The 22130-nt window shown below is 44.5% G+C and overlaps 1 protein-coding gene across 1 annotated transcript in view; it reads left to right on the top strand.

The window, feature by feature from the left end:
* Window positions 1-22130, top strand: part of SPAG16 (sperm associated antigen 16) — a 1289960-nt gene that overhangs the window by 999123 nt on the left and 268707 nt on the right. Inside the window, exon 15 of the mRNA XM_069733408.1 lies at window positions 6562-6688. Within this exon, the coding sequence (XP_069589509.1) occupies window positions 6562-6688 (127 nt within the window). The remainder of the gene's footprint in view (window positions 1-6561; window positions 6689-22130) is intronic.

Genomic DNA, 22130 nt, shown 5'->3' with positions numbered 1-22130 from the left:
CTGGTGCCAATGCAAATGCCCAATCCTGAGGGTCACCCCGCAGGAAAGATATAATAATCTTGACTTGCTGAGCAGGGTCTCCAGAGGAGCGAGATTTCAAAGAAAGAAACAACTTGCAATTGTTCCTAAAATTCAGAAAACGAAATCTATCTCCAGAAAAAAACTCTGGGACAGGAATTCTAGGTTCAGACATAGGCGTATGTACAACAAAATCCTGTATATTTTGAACCTTAGCGGCAAGATTATTCAGGCTGGAAGCCAAACTCTGGACGTCCATGATAAACAGCTGGGATCAGAGCCATTCAAAGATTAAGAGGAGGAGGAAGTAGCCAGGCTGCAATAAGGCTAGGCAGCAAACTCTGAGGGAAAAAAAAAAAAAAAAACTTCCTCAGACTACTTATCCTCCTACTTCAGCCAATACAATTAACACTTTGTGGGCCAGTTATACTGTCATGATCCCAATGGCAGGGGATCACTAAAGGACAAGCACAGATACAAACAAGCTCTAGGGCGATGGAACCTGAGCTGACCGCGACCCTGAACCTAACACACAAATAAAAGTAGCCGGGGAACGTGCCTACGATGATCCTAGACGTCTCGCTCCAGCCGAAGATCTAACTTCCCCTATTAGAAGAAACACAGACCTCTCTTGCCTCCAGAGAAATACCCCACAGAAATAGCAGCCCCCCACATATAATGACGGTGAAATGAGAGGAAAGCACATACGCAGTATGAAAACAGTTTCAGCAAAATGAGGCCCGCTAAAGCTAGATAGCAGAGGATACAAAAGTGAACTGCGCGGTCAGCGAAAAACCCTTCAAAAAACCATCCTGAAATTACTTGAACTCATGTGCCAACTCATGGTACATGAGGAGCAATTTCAGCCCACTAGAGCAACCAGCAGCAAAGAATCACATATCTGCAGGCTGGACTAAAAAAAAACAAATAAAGCAAAACACCAAAACAGGAAAATCCAAACTTAGCTTGACCAGAAGGTTCTAGGAGCAGGGAGCAGAGGTAACAAGACACACTGGATACATTGATAACCGGCGAGGAAATGCCAGCAAAGCCAGGTTAAATAGGAAACTCCCATATCCTGATGGAACAGGTGGAACCCAGAGACCCAGGAAAGACAAGTCACCCAGTACCATCAGTAACCACCAGAGGGAGCCCAAAAACAGAACTCACAACAGTATTCCTTAATTGGCGCATCATTTCTTTCTCGTAGGCAGGAACCGACCACACCACAACATTACCCCCTTTGTCAGATGGTTTAATAACCACCTCACGGAGGTTTTTCAACTCTTTCAATGCAACACGTTCCGCATTTGTAAGATTATCACGTGCGATTGTCTCTGGGATCTTTCTCACCTCTTTCATGACCGATCGTATAAAAAGATCCAAAACAGGTACGGAGTTGATTTGAGGGAACTTCTTAGACCTAGAAAGAAGATGCCTCGGGAAGGTCCTTGTAATACATCCGTCAGCCTCCTCCACCAAATCCTCTAATATCTGGATTGTTTCCGCCTCGGTTTCTGTAGAAGAGAAAACCCCTGTAATATCCTGAGAAAATGACCTCTTAAAAAATAACCTTCTTGCAAAAAGTTGCAAGTCTTTTAGTACCGAAAATTGGTCAAGTGCTGAGGAGGGAGAAAAAGTAAGGCCCTTGCTAAGTACGGAAATTTGAGCAGGTGACAAATTGATACCAGAAAGGTTAATTACCTTCATAGAGGAGTTCTGAGGGGTGTCCTCATGATCCATGTCCAGATTTTTTACATGTCTTCTTGTATTGTAACCACGGAAACGATCTTCCTTCCGTCTCTGATTGAAACGCTGGTGACGCTCAATTGTAGAATCTGTTGAAGCCGTGGAGGAATTAATACTAGTCACACTAGCTGATTCAGGTGTAGGGCCAGACTTATTGGTGCGGTCCGTGTGATGCCATTTATACACTTTATTGTCCACTTTATCTTGTTGGTCACGTAAAAAATTTTTATTTTTTAAAATAGAAATGTCCTTCTCCCATAAATCACACAAGTCATCCATTTCTTTTTTGAAATTATCAAATTCTTCAGGTGTACATTCAGTTTGTAATTTTTTGTAAATTTCATCGATCTCACAGCCCAACTCCGTGATAGACTTGGTGTTTATGTCAATTAAAATATTCATAAAGGTGGAAGAGCAAGAGTGACATGCTGACTCCCATCTTGCCCGCATAGAAATGTCATTAACCGGAAATGATGGGAAGATCTGAACACGTAGACCTCTGGGAATAAGGCTTTTAGAAATATAGTTTTCCAATGATACTTTGTTCCACCATAATCTAGTACGACGATTGAGTAGATTCTTGAAAGTTCTCTTAAGTGCCATTTTCTGGACTGGTTCCTGCACCAGTGGACCACTATCACCAAACACGCTCTGAGCATGAATAGTACAAGAAGCATCTCTGCTTCTAAAATCCATAGTGGATTGGAATATAGTTAAACTCTGAAAATACAAAGAAAAACATACAAGAAACACCGAAAAAATATATCCCTAGAACAAGGGGTCATGAAGGAAAATATATGATCAAAACCAAAGAAACGTCTTCACAAAAAGACCAATAAATAAAAAAAGTGTAATCTTTATTGAACAATACATAAAAAAACACATAAAAACAATATACAGGTATTGGGACAGTAACCACTGATGCAGGAAAGAACACAGTGGGATCCACACATATAGCCCAACCTCACAAAGAAACAGTATAGCAGTGGCTGCGGTAAATTAACTCATGAGTGATACATCCATGTGCTTCAATAGTACATATATGAAAAAGTACTACCTCTATTACAAGTGTAAATAGCATGTACATAGACAACTGCTTGCAAGATAATGCTATAGCATATAAGACATAAATAAGGCAGCCTAACAATACATATATGCCATACTGCAGAAGTAAGGATATAATTACCAGGAGGAGGAACCGGGGGACCCACCACACCCGACGCGCGTTTCGCAAGGAAATGCTTCGTCCAGGGGTGGTTGGGTACTGGCCAGGATGGGATTAAATAGTGGTCATGACCAATCAGATCAGGGAAGTGAGACACACATAGCGATATCACCTGTGTTAGAGTCCTAAGGAGACCGGATGCTTGTTGGAGACGGCAGTGCAAAAGTGAAAGTAAAAATGGCCGGAGATGACGTACCTTGCGCATGCGCATTACGGCTGAAGAGCCATTACCATGACGGCAGTGACACAAATGAAGAATGAAAGTACATATAATGAGGAAATGGGCGCCAGGACAAAAACGGATAAATAAATACCAGACACTAGTGAAACAGACAATGGACATCTTTAAGAGCTGGGAGCGTGCGCAATAATGTCCTAGCAAACAACAACGCGATAAAGCCCAATGGTACGAGAGGAGCGTAGGCGGCGCATGCGCACTAAAATAAATAAGCCATTCTGTCAGAAGGAAAGGAATGTATGCAGTATTAGTGCGAACGCAACGGTACCATAGAAACCAACAGCGCAATACTACACAAAGGTACGAAATAAGCGCATAAGCGACGCATGCGCATAAGAATGAGAAAACTAGTGGATGGCCAAGACTGCCAAAGTGCATACGTGCATAAAGAAAACTCATGGAAATAGCAAAGCGGCACTAAAAAACAGTATTCAAGGAACAATGTAGGCACATATACCATAAAAACACCAAAGTGATACAGGGAACGTAAATATGTGAAGAATAATGAATGCGCCAATTTAAGAAAGATACACTTAAGGGTACGTAACACTAAGGCTACAACACATGTGCTTAACTATATAAAAGTAACATTAATTAGTAGAATACCATACTTGTAGCAAGCAAAACCCTAATGGGCGTAGAAAACAATAATAGCAACGCCAACTAAGTGACGTGACCATCGAGCAGCATTAAGGTGCAAATAAAATAGCAGTGCAAAAGCGCAAATGATAAAGTGCAAAATGTGAACGAAAACATAAACGATTACATACACATACACTATACTATATAAAAACGTACATGAAGAAAATCACAAACACAGCACTGATACCAACAAGAAAATAGATATAAAGGGATGATTTATAAATACTAATATAAATACATAACAAACGTCAAACACACATATACAAACAAAACGTATGATCCACCATGGACAATGGGAATAATTAGCTGGCTCCAAGCATAGATACTAATTGATGATATGTCCAAAAGGATAGGGAGGGAAGTAGAGACACCTAACCAGACGAATAAAAACAGTGTATTGATCCAGGTCATGACACCTAAAAAAGAAAAAAGAAAAATGAAATAAATAAAAACGCCACAAAATATAAATTTTAATTAAAAACTGCCAGATTAAAAATACAGCCAGAAAAAAGCAGCACAAGAAAACTACAAGGTGACTAGATAAATACTATATTTCAAACAGGTAGAAAAGGCACAAAACTATTGTAGTCGTTGAGACCTAGGGGTACAGTTGTATTCAATCTATGTATCCACTTGGTTTCTTTTTGTGCCAAAAGCCTCTTCCAATTACCTCCACGAGGGCCAATAAAAACCCGATCGATACCTCGGATTGACAGACCAGTAGGGTCGCACTTGTGGTAGATCTTAAAGTGGCGTGCTATTGGTTTTACCTTATGAACATCATCCTCACTGGATGCATTCCCAATGTCAAGGACATGTACGCGTATCCTACAGCGAAATTCTCGTGATGTCATCCCCACATATATAAGGCCACATGGGCACGTGGCGTGGTAGATGACTGCCTTGGTGGTGCAAGTGATAGTATGGGTGATCTTAAAGACCTTATCGTTAGAGGAATTGGATTTTTTTATTTATTGGTCTTTTTGTGAAGGCATTTCTTTGGTTTTGACCAATTAAATAACCAGTAAAGGCTAAGTATACAGCTATGAGCTGATATTAATAGCCTGGGAAGCTCCATGTTTATTGCCCTCTTACCAGGCTATAAACATCTGCCCCCAGCTGTCCACTTTCGCTCTGCTGGTTAACAAAATTTTGGGGGGATACCACTCCATTTTTTCAGTAATTAATTGATTTATTAATTAAATACATGTACAGTAAGCTACACAAGGACTTTACCTATTATATATGTCACTCACATATTTGTGCCTATATCTATCTATCTATCTATCTATCTAATCTATGTACAGCTCCGGCAAAAATTAAGAGACCACTGCAAAATGTTCAGGTTGTCAGATTTTTCTCTTTATAGGTATATTTTTGAGTAAAATGTAAATTGTTCTTTTATTCTATAAACTTCTGACAACATGACTCTAAATTTCCAAGCAATAGATTTTGTATTTTTTTCTGAAAAGGAGAAATGATTAAAATAAAAAAAAAACGCAGTGCTTTCACACCTCAAACAATGCAAAGAAAACAAGTTAATAATCATTTAGAAACAGCAATACTAATGTTTTAACTCAGGAAGAGGTCAGAAATCAATATTTTGTGGAATAACCATGATTTTTAATCACAGCTTTCATGCGTCTTGGCATGCTTTCCACCAGTCTTTCACACTGCTTCTGGCGCAAAAATGTAAGCAGTTCTTCTTTGTTTGATGGCTTGTGACTATCCATCATCCTCCTGATTACATTCCAGAGGTTTTCAATGGGGTTCAGCTCTGGAGATTGAGCTGGCCATGACAGGGTTTTGATGTGGTGGTCTCTTAATTTTTGCCAGAGCTGTATGTATTGAAGAATAAATACGGTACTTTGAAAACTATCTTTAAATGACATAGAGAATTACTCTATGTAAAAGCTAATGTTAAAATCGCATTGCATACGGATTTCATATGCATGTCATATGGTTGCTAGATGAGAAAAATTGCATTGTACTCGCATGACACTTGTTCTACATTTCAGGAACAACATCGGACCGGTTTTATTCACGCTCATGCGTATGAGCCCTTAGGCTTTTTTTGCCATTCACGCTATTATAGAGCACAATGCTTTTAGATTAGAATATTTTCCTAAATCGCCATCCAATTTAACATGACACAATTTGTTTCTCTTGGATTCTGTATGGATCTGGCAGAATACCCCCTTGTGTATGTGTATGCCTCTGTGAAATTGGCAGCATACTAATGTAAGATATGGGCCAATAGACTGGTGCGGGTGCCATGTTACAGCTTTTTACAACTTGTACATAGCTGAAGTACGGTGGTGTGCATGAGGGATTACTAATTTGTATGATAAAAAGTGGAGAAAAAATAACATTCTAGGCTTTTGTTGGCACCTTTCTAAATTTTTCTAATTTCTTATTTGTATTTTGCATCATGAAATTTACAATACTATTTACTACCAATCATTCTCTTTGAAAACTGCTATATTAGATCACTCATGTGACAGAGATTAATATGTTTAATTTATACTCCATAAAAAGTTACGTTTTACGACTCATTAACCAAAATGTAGAATTCCACTGATAAAAATACAAATGTGACAGCTGCGGCTTGTTCTCAGGCTTCTACATCATCTCTGTCAGTAGTTTACTGAAATCTGTGGTTTGTAACAATTTCCTCTTTTTTTCTTAGGGAGACACAATTGCATCCTGTGATTCCTATGGTATTATGAAGCTTTGGGATGTGCGGAAGGTATCAGCCATGTTATCAATTGATGCAGGACCTCACCCTGGAAATCAGGTGGCCTTCGATCCATCAGGTAAATCTAATTTTTTTGTGTGAAATGCAGTGTTAGGTATTAAAACAGAATTATTTCAGATAAAGCATCAAATCCTCAATGTTTGCATATATCTAAAATAGTTACATAGATTGAAAAAAAGACCTAGGTCGATCAAGGGTTCAACCTTGTAACAAAAAGACTTGTATATCTTAGAATACCAAATAAAGTGAATAAAGATTCTTTAGTCTCAACCATTGTTTTTAGATTAAGCTAGTTATTGGTTATGTATAATAATCATATATAACACTTTGTGTATATCCACATACAGTGCACGCTCAGCATAAATGAGTACACCCTAACAGATTTGTCAGAAAAGCTTTAGGCTAAGATCGCACTAGGCATTTTTTACGTTTTTTTTATCTTTTTTTAATGAAAATTTTTAGCTGCGTTTTATAATACCAGCAAGGTCTATGAGATTTCAGAAATCTCATTCACAACCCTTGCTTTTTTTGTCATCAGGATTTTGTGCTTTTGTGCATGGTTTTTTTGCACAATGGAGCATGTCACTTCTTTCAGCATTTTGTGGTGTGTGTTTTCAGCATTTTTTCATCCATTGAAATGAATGAGTGGTGAAAAAACGTTGAAAAAAATTCAGGTATCAGGTTTTGCTGCATTTTTTTGTGCCAAAATCTGATTCTGTAGAATAGGACTTTTTTCAACACTAAACTTTATCAGCAAGCAAAAGAGACAAATCTACTGTTAGGGGTCGAGTTCCCGCTTCTGCACTGGGGGAATCTCGAGCCACTTCCGCTGCGGTCTCCCATTCTTGTCCAGCCGCAGTGGAGCCTGCTCAGCAAGGACGTCGGTCCCAGCGTCTTGCTCATTCTCACTCTGTTCAGAGAGTTAGTGCTGCTTCTCCAGTCTCTGCCATTAAAGTCAGTACTGGTCAGCAGCGAGCGGACTTCTCTGGGACTAAGTCCTTGTCTGCATGTACTGAGCATGCCCAGCGTAAGGTCTCCCGTTGGAGATCGAGGGTCATGTGCTCAGGCTCTGCAGCACATTCCATTGGTCCTCTTTGCAGGTCCTAGAAGGGCAAAAGTGCTGTGGCCACTTCCTGTGCTGCTCCTATATAAACTGCGCATGACCGCACGGCCATGCGCTAGTATTGTCTAACAATTGTTGATGTGTGTATGTTGTGAGTGCAAGTCGTCCTTGGAAACCCCTTCCCTATTGAATGTCTGTTCGCGGAAGGTGTATGGCTGCTACCTAGCGCCCGACTTAGCCTACAGCACTAGACACACATCTCAGCGTCCTGTAGCTGTGCCTGCCAGTACGGCGCCGTGCGCCTGCCTTGCGCTTTCCATACCCGAGTCTGGGTGGTTAGTGGCGTCCGTTAGTGCGGCATCGCTCGCACTCTTGTGCACTTATACTTCTTAAGGTTCTCTACACACCCAGTTGCGGTGTTACGCCAGCAAGGGTCTAATCGGGCTCCAATCCCTTCTGGGGTTAAGTCCGCTGACCACTTGCTCGCGCACTAGTGCGGTACTGCGGTCCTGTGGATTAACAGGATCGCTTTCTTCACGCTGGGTGAGGTTTAACCCACGCGTGTATCCTTTAGTGTACCGCCATATTGTCCGTCTTGCTAGCTGCAGGATCTTTTACCTGCACGGTGGACCTCGGACTGCGAACGCACCTAGTTTCGTACCATCTATACATGGTGCGTTCCGCCAGTCCTTAACATAATACTAGCGCCAAGGTCTGGCTAGTATGGCGGACATTCAGCAATCTTTGCGGTATATCCAGCAGTTGGAGGGTAGGTTGAAGGTTCTCGAGAACTCAACCTCAGCTGTGGATGTTACCGCAGTTGCTGTAAAGGCTGCTGGCGTGGCGGCAGCAACCTTGTCCACTGCCACCCCTGTTCCGACATTATCCCGCCTCCCGTTGCCAGAAAAATTTTCTGGAGATTGCAAAACTTGTAGGGGATTCGTGAGTCAGTGCTCTATCCACCTCGAGCTCCTGGCTGCACGTTTTCCTACAGAACGGGCTAAGGTGGGATTTATTGTCTCGCTGTTGTCGGACAGGGCGTTGGAGTGGGCTACGCCGCTGTGGGAGCGTGATGATCATGTGGTGCAGAGTGCTCCGTTGTTTCTGGGCACGCTGAAAAAGGTCTTTCTAGGACCTCAACTCACCCATGATACAGCGCTCCAACTACTGGCATTAACTCAGGGTGAGTCCTTGGTCAGCCATTTTTCCGTCCGATTCCGTACTTTAGCTTCCGAGCTGGAGTGGTCGGATAAAGCCCTTATCCCCATATTCTGGAGGGGCCTGGCTGACCATGTTAAGGACGCTCTGGCCACTAGGGAGATTCCTGCCACACTGGAGGAGTTAATATCTATTTCTACTCGTATAGACCTCCGTTTTAACGAGCGGAGGTTGGAACGAGCCCAGTGTAGGCAGAGGTTTCGGCTGGCTCCTACCTTCGCCAAACCTTTGAAATCTCCAGTCCAGGCATCTGAGTCACATGAGACCTTGGAGGTGACACGAGCGGGATCCAAGTCTCAGTCCGCTCGTGCACATAAGGTTCGTCATGTTTGCCAGCAGTCAGGACGTCTTGCCTCCAAGAGTCCTCAGCGGTCGGGGAAACGTCAGCGTCTAGTGGCAGTTGGAGGAGGTACACTAGACACGGCGACGTTTGCCTCAAAGTTGTCCTTCAAGGGGACAATTACCATAGGCCCATCCACTCTCACGGTCGAGCTATGCTTGGACTCTGGGGCAGAGGGTAACTTTATGTCCTCCGCCTTTGCCCAGCGTCACGCAATACCCTTGGTGATGCTCGCCCAGCCAGTGACCGTTCGAGTGGTAAATGGGTCAACACTACCTTCACAGATTACCCACCAAACCATCCCTTTCACCCTATCTGTGTCTCCATCACATCAGGAGATAATCTCCCTATTAGTCATTCCTGAGGGAATTGATGAGGTCCTGTTGGGGATGCCATGGCTTCGCTACCATTCTCCTCATATTGAGTGGTCCTCTGGGAGAATTTTGGGATGGAGTAAATCCTGTGAGGGTAGATGTCAGAGGGAGTGCGTTCAGGTTGCTACTACACAGGTACCCGCAGATCTTTCCTCTCTCCCCAAGCACTATTGGTCCCATGCAGACGTGTTCTCCAAAAGAGCTGCGGAGACCCTTCCGCCTCACCGCCCCTATGACTGTCCTATTGACCTCTTGCCTGGTGCTGAGCCTCCCCGGGGTCGAGTCTACCCGTTATCTCTCCCGGAGACGGAGGCAATGTCCCAGTATATTCAGGAGAATCTGGCAAGAGGATTCATTAGGAAGTCAGTGTCACCGGCAGGGGCTGGGTTCTTCTTCGTACAGAAGAAGACTGGAGACTTACGTCCATGCATAGACTACAGGGGTCTTAACGCAATTACCGTTAAGAACAAGTACCCATTACCCCTGATATCTGAGCTCTTTGATAGGCTACGGGGAGCAAAGGTATTTACAAAGTTAGATCTGCGGGGTGCTTACAACCTGATTCGCATCCGTGAGGGGGATGAATGGAAGACGGCTTTTAACACCAGGGATGGGCACTATGAATATCTAGTGATGCCCTTTGGGCTCTGTAATGCCCCAGCCGTTTTCCAAGACTTTGTGAACGACATCTTTCGGGATATGCTCACCACCTCGGTCGTAGTCTATCTGGATGACATTCTCATCTACTCTCCAGATATAGACTCCCATCGGAGAGATGTTCGCAAAGTCTTCGACCTCTTACGGGCAAACTCCCTCTACGCTAAGTTGGAGAAGTGTGTGTTTGAGCAGGAGTCCTTGCCTTTCCTTGGATATATCATTTCTGCCCAGGGTTTGGCTATGGATCCTGCCAAGCTACAGGCTGTAATGGACTGGCAGGAACCCCATTCTCTTAAAGCGGTGCAGCGCTTTATGGGGTTCATTAATTATTATCGCCAGTTCATTCCACACTTCTCAACTTTGGTAGCTCCCTTGGTCGCCCTCACCAAGAAGGGAGCAAATCCCAAGTTGTGGTCAGAGGAGGTCTCCAAGGCCTTTCTCTCGATTAAGTCACACTTCGCTAGCGCTCCCATCCTACATCGCCCCGATGTAGATAAACCATTCATCTTGGAGGTGGATGCCTCATCCGTTGGTGCTGGAGCAGTCCTTTTCCAAAAGGATGCTCAAGGTCGGAAGCATCCTTGCTTCTTCTTCTCCAAGACCTTCACACCAGCGGAGAGGAATTATTCCATCGGGGACAGGGAGTTGCTAGCTATGAAGTTGGCTTTTTCAGAGTGGAGACACCTCTTGGAGGGAGCTCGCTTTCCCTTCCAAGTCTTCACTGACCACAAGAACTTGGTGTATATACAGACGGCCCAGCGGCTGAATTCTCGCCAGGCTAGATGGTCCCTGTTCTTCTCCCGGTTCCATTTTACTCTCCATTTTCTCTCCGGGGAGAAGAACGTTCGTGCCGACGCTCTCTCCCGCTCCGTAGTGTCATCTGAGGAGGAGGAGGAGGAGCCTCGGCTTATTGTCCCTTCTGAGAGCCTGAGAACTGTAGCTCCGGTTTCGCTAGAGTCTGTGCCCCCGGGCAAGACTTTCGTGCCAGCTAACTTGCGACCGGAGGTTCTCTCTTGGGCTCACTCCTCCAGAGTGGGGGGGCATTTTGGGACCAAGAGGACATCAGAGCTTTTGGCGAGAACATACTGGTGGCCGCATATGGCCCGAGATGTCAGGGACTACATTCAGGCGTGCGTTTCTTGCGCCCAGAATCGGTCTCCTCGGCAACGGCCTGCTGGGTTGCTTTACCCTCTACCGGTGGCAGACAGGCCCTGGGAGATGGTCGGAATGGACTTTGTGGTGGGTCTACCCAAGTCGCGTGGCTGCTCCATTATTTGGGTTGTCACTGACCATTTCTCTAAGATGGTGCATTTGGTGCCGCTTCCTCGGTTACCCTCAGCACGGGCCTTGGCGGTGTTGTTCGTTATACACGTTTTCCGTTTGCATGGTATGCCTGATAAAATTGTCAGCGATCGGGGTCCCCAGTTCGCATCTCGGTTTTGGAGAGAGCTCTGCCGTTTACTCAGCATAGAGTTAAACCTCTCCTCTGCTTACCATCCCGAGACGAATGGGTTGGTGGAGAGAACCAACCAGACTCTGGTGACATATTTGCGACATTTCGTCTCTGCTAGGCAGAATGACTGGGCATCTTTGCTACCTTGGGCGGAATTTGCCCTGAACAACGCCGTAGCCGATTCCACTGGTCAAACTCCTTTTCTCCTTAATTACGGCCAGCATCCGCGTGTCCCTGTGCCCATGCCCGTGTCCTCCACCGATTCTAGGGTGGCAGACTGGGCGGTGGAGGCACGTGACATCTGGGACCGCACACAGGATGCTATCCGGGCCTCCAAGGAGAGAATGAGGGTTTCGGCTGATACACACCGGCGCCCCGCTCCGGTCTTTGCTCCCGGCGACTTAGTGTGGCTCTCCGCCCGTAACATCAGGCTGCGAGTTGAGTCCACTAAGTTTGCTCCTCGCTACATTGGCCCATTTAAAGTTCTGGAACAGGTCAACCCTGTGGTTTACCGTTTGGCCATTCCTCCACGCCTTGGTATCACCGATACCTTTCACGTTTCCCTCTTAAAGCCCGTTCGTTTGTCTCGGTTTTCTGAGTCATCTGCTGGGACATCGGGTTCATCCACGGATGAATTTGAGGTGAATGCTATTGTGGGAAGCAAGGTGGTACGTGGCAAAAAATTTTTTTTGGTGGATTGGAAGGGTCATGGTCCAGAGGATAGAACCTGGGAGCCTGTGGAGCACATTCGGGCTCCGCAGCTCATTGCTGCCTTTGAACGTAGCGAGGCCCAAGGAGGGGGGGGCCCTAGGAGGGGGGGTAATGTTAGGGGTCGAGTTCCCGCTTCTGCACTGGGGGAATCTCGAGCCACTTCCGCTGCGGTCTCCCATTCTTGTCCAGCCGCAGTGGAGCCTGCTCAGCAAGGACGTCGGTCCCAGCGTCTTGCTCATTCTCACTCTGTTCAGAGAGTTAGTGCTGCTTCTCCAGTCTCTGCCATTAAAGTCAGTACTGGTCAGCAGCGAGCGGACTTCTCTGGGACTAAGTCCTTGTCTGCATGTACTGAGCATGCCCAGCGTAAGGTCTCCCGTTGGAGATCGAGGGTCATGTGCTCAGGCTCTGCAGCACATTCCATTGGTCCTCTTTGCAGGTCCTAGAAGGGCAAAAGTGCTGTGGCCACTTCCTGTGCTGCTCCTATATAAACTGCGCATGACCGCACGGCCATGCGCTAGTATTGTCTAACAATTGTTGATGTGTGTATGTTGTGAGTGCAAGTCGTCCTTGGAAACCCCTTCCCTATTGAATGTCTGTTCGCGGAAGGTGTATGGCTGCTACCTAGCGCCCGACTTAGCCTACAGCACTAGACACACATCTCAGCGTCCTGTAGCTGTGCCTGCCAGTACGGCGCCATGCGCCTGCCTTGCGCTTTCCATACCCGAGTCTGGGTGGTTAGTGGCGTCCGTTAGTGCGGCATCGCTCGCACTCTTGTGCACTTATACTTCTTAAGGTTCTCTACACACCCAGTTGCGGTGTTACGCCAGCAAGGGTCTAATCGGGCTCCAATCCCTTCTGGGGTTAAGTCCGCTGACCACTTGCTCGCGCACTAGTGCGGTACTGCGGTCCTGTGGATTAACAGGATCGCTTTCTTCACGCTGGGTGAGGTTTAACCCACGCGTGTATCCTTTAGTGTACCGCCATATTGTCCGTCTTGCTAGCTGCAGGGTCTTTTACCTGCACGGTGGACCTCGGACTGCGAACGCACCTAGTTTCGTACCATCTATACATGGTGCGTTCCGCCAGTCCTTAACATCTACTACGCCAAAACCGCAGCAACAAGCGCAAGAAAAAACAAGGAAAACATTATTTTTTCTGTACCTTCTTTCCTGCCAAGAGATCAGGTTTTGCAGCACAAATAGAAGGTTGAAAAAGCACCTAGTGTGAACTTACCCTAATGCTTGCTTTCAGAATTAACATTTTCATTGTGATACGAAACTACAAAATACTGGGAGTATGAAAGCTTTAGGAGCAAAGCTAAGGTGCAGACTGCAAAATTCTAATTAACAAGAATTTAACCAAAGGTAATTCTAATTATTCAGCATTATTTGTTATAAAAAGACGTAACTCAAAAAAGAAAACCCCTTCATATTTCAAGCTGTCAGCAATGGCACCACATAGAAGAGAAATGTCACAAGACTCGATAAAGAAAGTCATTTCTTTACACAAGAGAGGTGAAGGCTACACGAAGGTCAGCAAACCTTTACATATCAGTCAGAATACTGTAGCAAAAGTGATACAAAAATTTAACAAACATGAGGCTGCAAGCATCACACAGAGATGTCCAGACGGGCCACTAAAGTTAACACCTAAACAAGAAAGTCTTCTGGAGAAAAGGGTTGAAGAAAATTGTCATGCAAGTTCACTGCAGTTAGCTAAAGAAGTAGAAACCAAACCAGGATGAGTGTTACCTGTGACCCAATACAGTGTACACTGCAGAAGAATGGCATGCACCTGTGTCGTTCATGAAAGAAGCCTCTCCTAAAGCTCATGCACAAAAAAGCCTGCCTATAATTTGCCAGTGTCCATGCTGAAATATATGAAGACTCCTGGGACTCTATACTCTGGAATGATGAGACTAAGATAATTATTTTTGGAACTGATGACTTCAAAACTATATGGTGTTGCAAAGGTGAGAAGTACAAAGAAAAATGCATGCTGCCTACAGTGATACATGGTGGTGGGAGTGTCCTTATGTGAGGCTGCACGATTGCTGCTGGTGTTAGTCAGCGAGATACATTTCATTTATGGTATCATGAATTCACAGATGTACTGCTTCAATCGTGAAAGAGAAGATTCTACCATCATGCCGAGCATTAGCTAGACCTGCACTTTTCCAACATGAAAATGATCTGAAACACACATCTAAGGCCACTGTTACATTTCTGAAGAACAGGTTGTATGTAATTCAGTGGCCAAATATGTCACCTGATCTGAACCCAATCAAATACCTATGGGCAGTTCTGAAGAGACAAGTTGTTATCATTTTCCATCCAGCATCCAGGCTCTAACAGAGGTTGTTCTTAGAGAATGAAAAAAGATAGATGTTGCCAACTTGTTCATTTCATGCCTAAAAAAACTTGGCGCTGTCCTTAAAAATCAAGGAGTTCAAACAAAATACTGAATATATTTGTTTTAATGTGGGATGTATTCATTTTTGTTTCAACTAATTTGGGTAAAACTGAAGATTTTGTAATGAAAAGTTATATTAGTCTTCCTTTCATGTTATGGGTTAAAAAAATGTTCTATGAAATGTAGTTGTGTCAAAATTTTGGAAATTGTTCTTGTATACAGTAAGATATTAATTAAAATCTTAACTTTCAAAGGGGGTGTACTCATTTATGCTGAACACGGTATATACATAAATACAGGGTGGGCCATGTATATGGATACACCTGGTTGGGCCATGTATATGGAAACACCTAAATAAAATGGGAATGGTTGGTGATGTCAACTTCCTTCTTGTGGCACATTAGTATATGGGAGGGGGAAAACTTTTCAAGATGGGTGGTGACCATGGTGGCCATTTTGTAGTCAGCCATTTTGGATCCAACTTTATAAATGGCCCACTCGGGTATATCCATATAAATGGCCCACCCTGTATATATTTTTATACACACTGTATATACATATATACAGTACAGACCAAAAGTTTGGACACACTTTCTCATTTAAAGATTTTTCTGTATTTTCATGACTATGAAAATTGTAAATTCACACTGAAGGCATCAAAACTATGAATTAACACATGTGGAGTTATTAACAAAAAAGTGCGAAAACGGCTGAAAATATGTCTTATATTCTGGGTTCTTCAAAGTAGCCACCTTTTGCTTTGATGACTGCTTTGCACACTCTTGGCATTCACTTGATGAGCTTCAAGAGGTAGTCACCTGGAATGGTTTTCACTTCACAGGTGTGCCCTGTCAGGTTTAATAAGTGGGATTTCTTGCCTTATAAATGGGGTTGGGACGATCAGTTGTGTTGAGCAGAAGTCTGGTGGATACACAGCTGATAGTCCTACTGAATAGACTATTAGAATTTGTATTATGGCAAGAAAAAAGCAGCTAAGTAAAGAAAAACAAGTGGCCATCATTACTTTAAGAAATGAACGTCAGTCAGTCTGAAAAATTGGGAAAACTTTGAACGTGTCCCCAAGTGCAGTGGCAAAACCATCAAGTGCTACAAAGAAACTGGCTCACATGAGGACCACCCCAGGAAAGGAAGACCAAGAGTCACCTCTGCTTCTGAGGATAAGTTTATCCGAGTCACCAGCCTCAGAAATCGCAGGTTAACAGCAGCCCAGATTAGAGACCAGGTCAATGCCACACAGAGTTCTAGCAGCAGACACATCTCTACAACAACTGTTAAGAGGAGACTTTGTGCAGCAGGCCTTCATGGTAAAAAGCTGCTAGGAAACCACTGCTAAGGACAGGCAACAAGCAGAAGAGACTTGTTTTGGCTAAAGAACACAAGGAATGGACATTAGGCCAGTGGAAATCTGTTCTTTGGTCTGATGAGTCCAAATTTTAGATATTTGGTTCCAACCACAGTGTCTTTTTACGATGCAGAAAAGGTGAATGGATGGACTCTACATGCCTGGTTCCTACCGTGAAGCATGGAGGAGGTGTGATGGTGTGGGGGTGCTTTGCTGGGGACAATGTTGGGGATTTATTCAAAATTGAAGGCATACTGAACCAGCATGGCTACCACAGCATCTTTCAGTGGCATGCTATTTCATCCGATTTGCGTTTAGTTTGACCATCATTTATTTTTCAACAGGACAATAACCCCAAACACACCTCTAGGCTGTGTAAGGGCTATTTGACCAAGAAGGAGAGTGATGGGGTGCTACGCCAGATGACTTGGCCTCCACAGTCACCAGACCTAAACCCAATCGAGATGGTTTGGGGTGAGCTGGACCGCAGAGTGAAGGCCAAAGGGCCAACAAGTGCTAAGCATCTCTGGGAACTCCTTCAAGATTGTTGGAAGACCATTCCCGGTGACTACCTCTTGAAGCTTATCAAGAAAATGCCAAGAGTGTGCAAAGCGGTCATCAAAGCAAAAGGTGGCTACTTTGAAGAACCTAGAATATAAGACATAATTTCAGTTGTTTCACACTTTTTTGTTAAGTATATAATTCCACATGTGTTAATTCATAGTTTTGATGCCTTCAGTGTGAATTTACAATTTTCATAGTCATGAAAATACAGAAAAATCTTTAAATGAGGTATGTCCAAACTTTTGGTCTGTACTGTATATTCATTTATGTATGTATATAATCATTACCTGTTAAGATGCATTTATAGCTCCTAACTGAGGCCATTAAACAGCCGCTGATCTGCCGACCAGAATTTTATGTTAGTTAATACCCTCATTCTATGTGAAAGAAAGTCAAGGTTTTCACCAGCATTTCGCCTTTTCACACATATGTTGGTGTGTGGCCGATAGCGATTATTTTAATGCCAGTATGAATGATCCAATTACCCGATGAATGGGTGTTTTACTTATTCATCAAGTGATTGCCGGCATGTTTACACAAGTTTATTGTATATGTTCTACTTTGTCTAAAGTTGGCCATGATTCAAGGCAATCTTTCTTTTTTATGATTTTGCAATTGTGATATTTTACAGTTAAAGAAATATAGGATGATATCACGGTGCAATTCATTTATTGCTGTACATAAACGGTGCATATCTTCTACTGTAATAAAGCTCCAAGTCCTGGTTTCTGTTATTCCTGGCAGTTGGACCTCTCAGGTCATTAATATACACGCTGCAGGATTTTTCCGCTAGTATCTCTGGGATTGGTGATCTTTACACCTTGTCATTTGAAGGTCAAAAATTCTGATTGATTTCACAGTACATCTGAATAGCTGTGAGAACATTATTCTTTTTTTTTGTTATTGGATCTTTAAAAAAATAATGATGTTGGACTGTAGTTATGGCAGGTTACAAGCACAAATCCAGTACAGCTGTCACAGTACTACAATAGGTTGCAAACAGCCTAGGCATCACCACAGTATATATAAAAAAGATGTGAATATAAAACCAGCCATAAGTTTAGGTACATATATATACAGTGGGGGAAATAAGTATTTCCCCCACTCCATATGTATAGACATGAAAAGTCTCTAATTTTAAGGGTGGGTTAATTTTAACATTGAGAGATAGAATATCAAAAATGAAATCCAGAAAATCACATTGTATAAATTAAATAAATTTATTTGCATTTTGCAGTGAGAAATCAGTATTTGATCCCCTACCAATCATTAAGAGTTCTGGCTCCTACGGTCCAGTTAGATGCTCCTAATCAATTCTTTATCATTGAAACTGAAAAAAATATATTGAAGGAGGTAATTTAAAGCTGCCAAAATAAATGATTTTAAGAGGACCAAATAGGTACTGTAGCTGTTCAGATGATATTTAATAGCCGTAAGGACTTTCGTACACCCAAATAGATGTTTTGGCTAAAAGTCTCAATTTTGTCCCCAACACCAATTTCAGTTTATTTCACACCATTAGAGATGTCAATAAATTTACCTGGCTTATTACGGTGAAAAAATATTTTTTCCAGGATGATCAAACAAATATGCCTGTACAAAGAACATTACTGGACCCTGTGATATTTCTAATTTTACTCCAATGGAACAGGCAGCCATCTCAACACTACAGTCCCTTCAGGGTCCTCCCAATTGTGAATCCTCCATCAGTGACAAAGACATAAGGGTCACTCCCAATAATCCAACATATTATCCTTTACAGTCCAGGGTTCCCCGTTTAGATCTATTTCAGTCTTTAACCGAACATGATCTCAAAGAATTACACCAATGCAGGGGATTGTCTAACACTTATAACAATTTCACCAGAACAGAATCTCCAGCTGTTAGAGATCTACAGGCTAACTTAGGTCTCACAGTCTGTCAATCCGAAAAGGGCGGTTGTGTCATGATCTTTGATACTTCACTTTACATACAATTGGTTAACAACATTCTTGCTGATACATCTACTTATAAATCTCTAACTACTGATCCAACAACCAGTTTTAAATGCACTTTATCCAACTTGCTATAAGAAGGCATACGCTCTGGTGTCATTACTTTTAATCTCCATAGGTGGCTAATACTGGACTTCTCGATTCTCCCCATTTTTCATGGGCTCCCTAAAACTCACAAGGATGTCTTCCCTTCCCTTCTACGCACCATCATCTCGGGCATAGGCAGGACTCCGGATAACTTAAAAGACACCACCACGGTTCTCCAGGCTTTTACCACATTTGAATGGCATGATAATCTATCTTTTGTAACCAGTGACGTCATTAACCTTTATTCTACCATTCCTCATCCTCTGGCCCTTACGGCTATTAAATATCAACTGGACAGCTGTAGTGCCTATTTTGGGTTAGGGCTGGCGGAACGCACCGAGTAAATATGGAAATAGTATAGGTGCGTTCGCAGCCTGGGGTCCACCGTGCAGGAGTGCAACCTGCTGCTAGTAAAGGGTGGCACTATATGGTGGTACTACTCCTGAATAGACACAGATTCCGTCACCCGGTCTGTATGGGAGCGAACTCTGTTGCTTCCTAGAGTCGCCGGGATTAACTGTAACGCTGTGCTCTGTTAAACTCACAGAGGATCACAGCTGACTAACAGAGCAGGTAGCATACAGTGGTCATACCGTCAGCAGCAGCACACAAACAACTCCTCTCCGGAGGTGCCGGAATTCTAGTGGCTATACGCCAGCCCTAAATTCACACACACAAACTCCGGAGGTGCCGGAATTCTAGTGGCTATACAGACGATCCTGAGCACATGCAGACACAGACCACAAAGTAGCTAAGCTCAAACACACAACAACATAAGCTGATACTAGAGCATGGCCATGCGGCCATGCAAACCTTTTATAGAGAAAGCTCTCCAGGACCTTCCTAGTGGTCCAATAGGAACTGCTTCAGGACCTGAGCATGTGACCCCAGACCTCCAATGAGAGGTCATCCCTTGGGCATGCTCAGTAGAGGAAAAGCAGGACTTAGTCCCAGGAGCGTCTGCTCGCCACTGAACAGTGCTGGTTACAATGGCTGGGCCTGGAAGATCAGCAGTAACCAAGCGCACAGTATCTGACTGAGCCAGACGATGGGACCGACATCTCTGCTGAACAGGCTCCACTGCGGCTGAAGAAGAATGGGAGACCGCAGTGGAGGTGGCTCAAGATTCCCCCTGTGCAGCGACGGGAACTCGACACCTAACATTACTCCCCTCCTAGGGCCCCCCTCCTTGGGCCTCGCTACGCTTGAAAGGAGCAATGAGTTGCAGAGCCCGAAGGTGCTCAGCAGGCTCCCAGGACCTGTCCTCTGGGCCATAGTCCTTCCAATACACCAAATAAAATTTTTTGTGACGTACCACCTTACACCCAAAGATAGTGTTCACCTCAAAATCATACATAGATGAACCCGATGTCCCAGCAGAAGACTAAAAAAACTGGGACATGTGAACGGGCTTAAAATGAGACGCCTGAATTGTGTCGGTGATACCTAGGCGTGGAGGAAGGGCCAGACAGTAGACCACAGGGTTAACCTGTTCCAGGACCTTGAAGGGACACAAGTAGCAAGGTGCAAACTAGTGGACTTAACTCACAGCCTGATGTTATAGGCGAAGAGCCATACTAAGTCGCCAGGAGCAAACGTAGGAGTGGGGCGCCGATGTGCATCAGCGGAGGACCTCATTCTCACCTTGGAAGCCCGGATGGCATTCTGAGTGTGGTCCCAAATGTCCCATGCCTTCACAGCCCAGTCTGCCACCCTGGTATCGGCAGAAGACATGAGCATAGGCACAAGAACCCGCGGATGCTGGCCGTAGTTAAGGAGGAATGGGGTCTGTCCAGTGGAGCCGGCTACAGCGTTGTTTAGCGCAAACTCCGCCAATGGTAGGAAGGATGCCCAGTCATCCTGCCTAGCAGAAACAAAATGTTGCAGTGCAGATATGTGACCAAGGTCTGGTTGGCCATCTCTACCAACCCATTCGTCTCGGGACGGTACGCTGAGATTCAGCTCGATGCTGAGTTGATGACAGAGCTCTCTCCAGAACCGAGACGCAAACTGGGGACTGGTCACTGACAATTTTGTCCGGCATACCGCGTAGGCGGAAAATGTGTTTAATAAACAATGCTGCCAAGGCCCGTGCAGAAGGTAGCCATGGAAGAGGCACCAAGTGCACCATTTTAGAAAAATGGTCGGTGATTACCCAAATGATGGTGCAGCAATGGAACTTGGGTAAGCCCACCACAAAGTCCATCCTGACCACCTCCCAGGGCCTGTCTGCCATCAGCAGGGGGTAAACTAACTCAGCTGGCCATTGTCAAGGAGACTTATTCTTGGCGCAGGAGACACACACCCGAAAGTAGTCTCCAACGTCACGGGCCATATGCGGCCACCAGTACTTCCTCGCTGTCCACCCTCCCTAGACGAGTGAGCTCAAGAGAGAACCTCCGGTCGCAAAATTCGATGGCACAAAAGTCTTGCCCGGGGGCACAGACTCTAGCGAAACCGGAGCCACGGTCCTCAGACTCTCAGAAGGGACAATAAGCCGAAGTTCCTCCTCCGCTGATAACACTACGGAGTGGGAGAGAGTGTCAGCACAAATGTTCTTCTCCTTGGAGAGAAAATGGAGGGTGAAATGGAATCGGGAGAAGAACAGGGACCATCTGGCCTGACGAGAATTTAGCCACTGGGCAGTCTGTATATAGACCAAATTCTTGTGGTCATTGAAAACTTGGAAGGGAAAGCGAGCCCCCTCCAGGAGTTGTCTCCACTCCAAGAAAGCCAACTTCATGGCTAGCAACTCCCTGTCCCCGATGGAATAATTTCTCTCCACTGGTATGAAGATCTTAGAGAAGAAGAAGCAAGGATGCCTCCGACCTTGAGCATCCTTCTGGAAGAGTACTGCTCCAGCACCAATGGAAGATGCATCCACCTCCATAATAAAAGCTTTATCAACATCGGGGCGATGTAAAATGGGAGTGCTAGCTAAGTGTGACTTGATTGAGAGAAAGGATCTGGAAACCTCCTCCGACCACAATTTGGGATTTGCTCCCTTTTTGGTGAGGGCAACCAAGGGAGCTACCAAAGTTGAGAAGTGGGGAATGAACTGGCGATAGTAATTAATGAACCCCATAAAGTGCTGCACCGCTTTAAGAGAATGGGGTCCCTGCTAGTCCATCACAGCCTGTAGCTTGGCAGGATCCATAGCCAATCCCTGGGCGGAGATGATATAGCCAAGGAAAGGCAAGGACTCCTGCTCAAACACACACTTCTCCAACTTGGAGTAGAGGGAGTTTGCCCGTAGGAGGTCGA

The sequence above is a fragment of the Ranitomeya imitator genome, chromosome 7 (assembly GCF_032444005.1).
Source record: "Ranitomeya imitator isolate aRanImi1 chromosome 7, aRanImi1.pri, whole genome shotgun sequence".
Lineage (NCBI taxonomy): Eukaryota > Metazoa > Chordata > Amphibia > Anura > Dendrobatidae > Ranitomeya > Ranitomeya imitator.
Note: the sequence above shows the minus strand (reverse complement) of the source record. Positions and strands in the feature narration are given on the sequence as shown.